General features: G+C 46.5%; 1 protein-coding gene across 1 annotated transcript in view; it reads right to left on the bottom strand.

The window, feature by feature from the left end:
• Positions 1-231: 231 nt before the first annotated feature.
• The window catches only part of SLC43A2 (solute carrier family 43 (amino acid system L transporter), member 2), a 27772-nt gene continuing 25731 nt past the window's right edge, over positions 232-2272 (bottom strand). The window contains exon 13 of the mRNA XM_010078138.1: positions 232-1762. Coding sequence (XP_010076440.1) covers positions 1601-1762 — 162 coding nt within the window. The 3' untranslated portion in view covers positions 232-1600. The remainder of the gene's footprint in view (positions 1763-2272) is intronic.

Here is a 2272-nt window from a genome sequence, read left to right as displayed (position 1 = left end):
GTTGCCAGTTCAGAAAGCACCACCACTACGTCTTCACAATTGTTCTATTTCTGTCCCCAACCTTCCCGCAGCCACTAGCTCAGCCCATTGCAGCGCACATGCTGCTGCATACCCACTGGCAATATTCATCCCCAGCACTGCACAGTCCTGCTCCCAGCAGGTCCAAATGGTGCAGTGGTTAGTACTAGTCACAGGGCTACAGAGGCTGAGCTACCAACCTCAACAAGAAGGTTGAGGACAGAAAAGTTTACTTTAGACAAGACTTAGGAAAACTATAAAAATAAGGAAGTTAAGAATTCCCTTTGTATTCCCTCCATGGTGAACAGGCCTGGGGCACCTTTACCCACATGTATTGCTCTAAGTCAGCTTCACTATACAATCAATCACCATGTACTCTGTCCAGACAGAGCATCAACATCATAGAAGGCTCTTAATACAGCCAAACCAGCAGCTTTTTGGTCAGTCACAGTAACCTGGTGTTCAGCAGCTTGACAACTATTATCAGAACAATACAAATCAACTATGGCTAGAGGAAGAATTACATCACCACGTCACCCTGCCATATGTCCACAGGATCCAGTTACCAGACACAAAGGAGTGTTCTGCACTCTTGATTCTTTTCAATGGCAAGTCAGCTCACAACACGTGAACACCAAGGTATTTGGAGCCCCAGAACTCAGCTTCAAGAAGCTCTTCCACTTTACTAAATACATGCTGCTGCTCCCCTCCCAGGATCATGTCAGAGGGAAGAAGAGGCAAAAGGCAACAAGTCTCAAAGCACTTCATCGGTAAACAAGATCCAATTCCTATCTCAAAGGTTCCAGGACTGCAGACAGTTTAGAACACATACAGGTGGTTTGCAGGCTGGGAAGAGGAGGAACTCCAGGCCTTTGAAGGCTTGGTCTCAGACCAAGCAGTCCAGTAGGCTCTTCATTTCAGTGTGAAAGGCAAATCCATTGCTCACAGTCTGTGTAATTTGCAGTAATAAAAGCTTGGGAGCTGTCAGTGCTAGCAGCCAACATTTAGCAACACACTGAAGCTGTGCTCATACACATGGGAATAAAATCTCCTTCCCTGCCTCAGAAACAGTCTGGGGTATGTCTGTATAAACAGAAAACCACTGGGTCCAGCTCCATATCAAGCAGAAAGGCCATTATGAGGCCTCAGGGTGGAGAGTGCAGCTTGCATCTGAGACAATGTCAGCCAAGGTTGGGGGAAGAGGGGGAGAAAACAGATTTCAAGGTGTTACATTTGCAAACTCAAATTATGATCTTTCTTCCCTCTTCCCCATACCTCTGTTCTCTCTCCAATTTCCTGTGAAGAAACTCTGCCACTGGAGAGTGTGACCAGGGATAATTTAAGATACAATATCTGTGTGGCCTTTATGAAACGGAAAAGCGTCCCATGTTCTGGAATACGGAGTGGGAAGTTTCCTCCTGCTATATATTTGAGGAAAGCTCAGTCATGATGTCCAGCCCTCACTCCAGTGATGAGCAAAGACCGGCAGAGCCAGGAGAGAAAAAGCCTGGCTTATACCACAGGTAGAACCCACGGATATGGTAGGAACCTGTACAGGGGAGGTCGTATTTGAAGCACCAGTTTAAACAAAGGCTTCTTCATTGGGAGTGCCATTGATTTTGAAGAAAAGTTTGGCATCATCCATCTTCTGTTTTTTTTCTCTCTCTAGCCTGCGTCTGTAGCAGACCAGGTATATTGGAAGGCAGAAACCCAGGAAGCTCATAGCAAGCAAGCCAACATTCACCTGCAGGAAGACAGAATAAAATTAGGCAGGCTAGGAAGATGACAACCCAGTCATGTATGCCGAAGTATCAGAACCCAGCCCACATCACTCAGCTGCAGGCAATCCAGGAGACACCCTGCTCAGTGTATTGGCAACAACCTCCACTGCATCTGTATGTACACTCCTGTGCCCAGAGCACCATGTGGATAAACTAAATGCTGCAAGAATTTGTTGTTCTGGATCATGGCTGCAAGAGTCTTGTTCCGCAGAACAGCCAGGACTATTTCAGCTGCGGTTCTTTTACACCAAGTTTACTGACTGAAGAGCAACAGGCTGCTAGGGTGTGCACCTGTAACCTAGAGACCAGGACTCTCCCCAAGACCACCTATGTCATGATTTTCTTGAGCTGCCCAGACAGACTCTTATCAAGACACCACATTAGCCCTACCCTCAACAGCCACTTAACTTTCCAGACATTAGCACTGGCAAACCAAAATTTACTGTAATGGGAGCTAACAGCTCTCAAGGAAA

This window comes from Pterocles gutturalis, unplaced genomic scaffold, assembly GCF_000699245.1.
Source record: "Pterocles gutturalis isolate BGI_N339 unplaced genomic scaffold, ASM69924v1 scaffold31503, whole genome shotgun sequence".
Taxonomy (NCBI): Eukaryota; Metazoa; Chordata; class Aves; order Pterocliformes; family Pteroclidae; genus Pterocles; species Pterocles gutturalis.
This window is presented reverse-complemented; position numbering and strand designations above follow the sequence as displayed.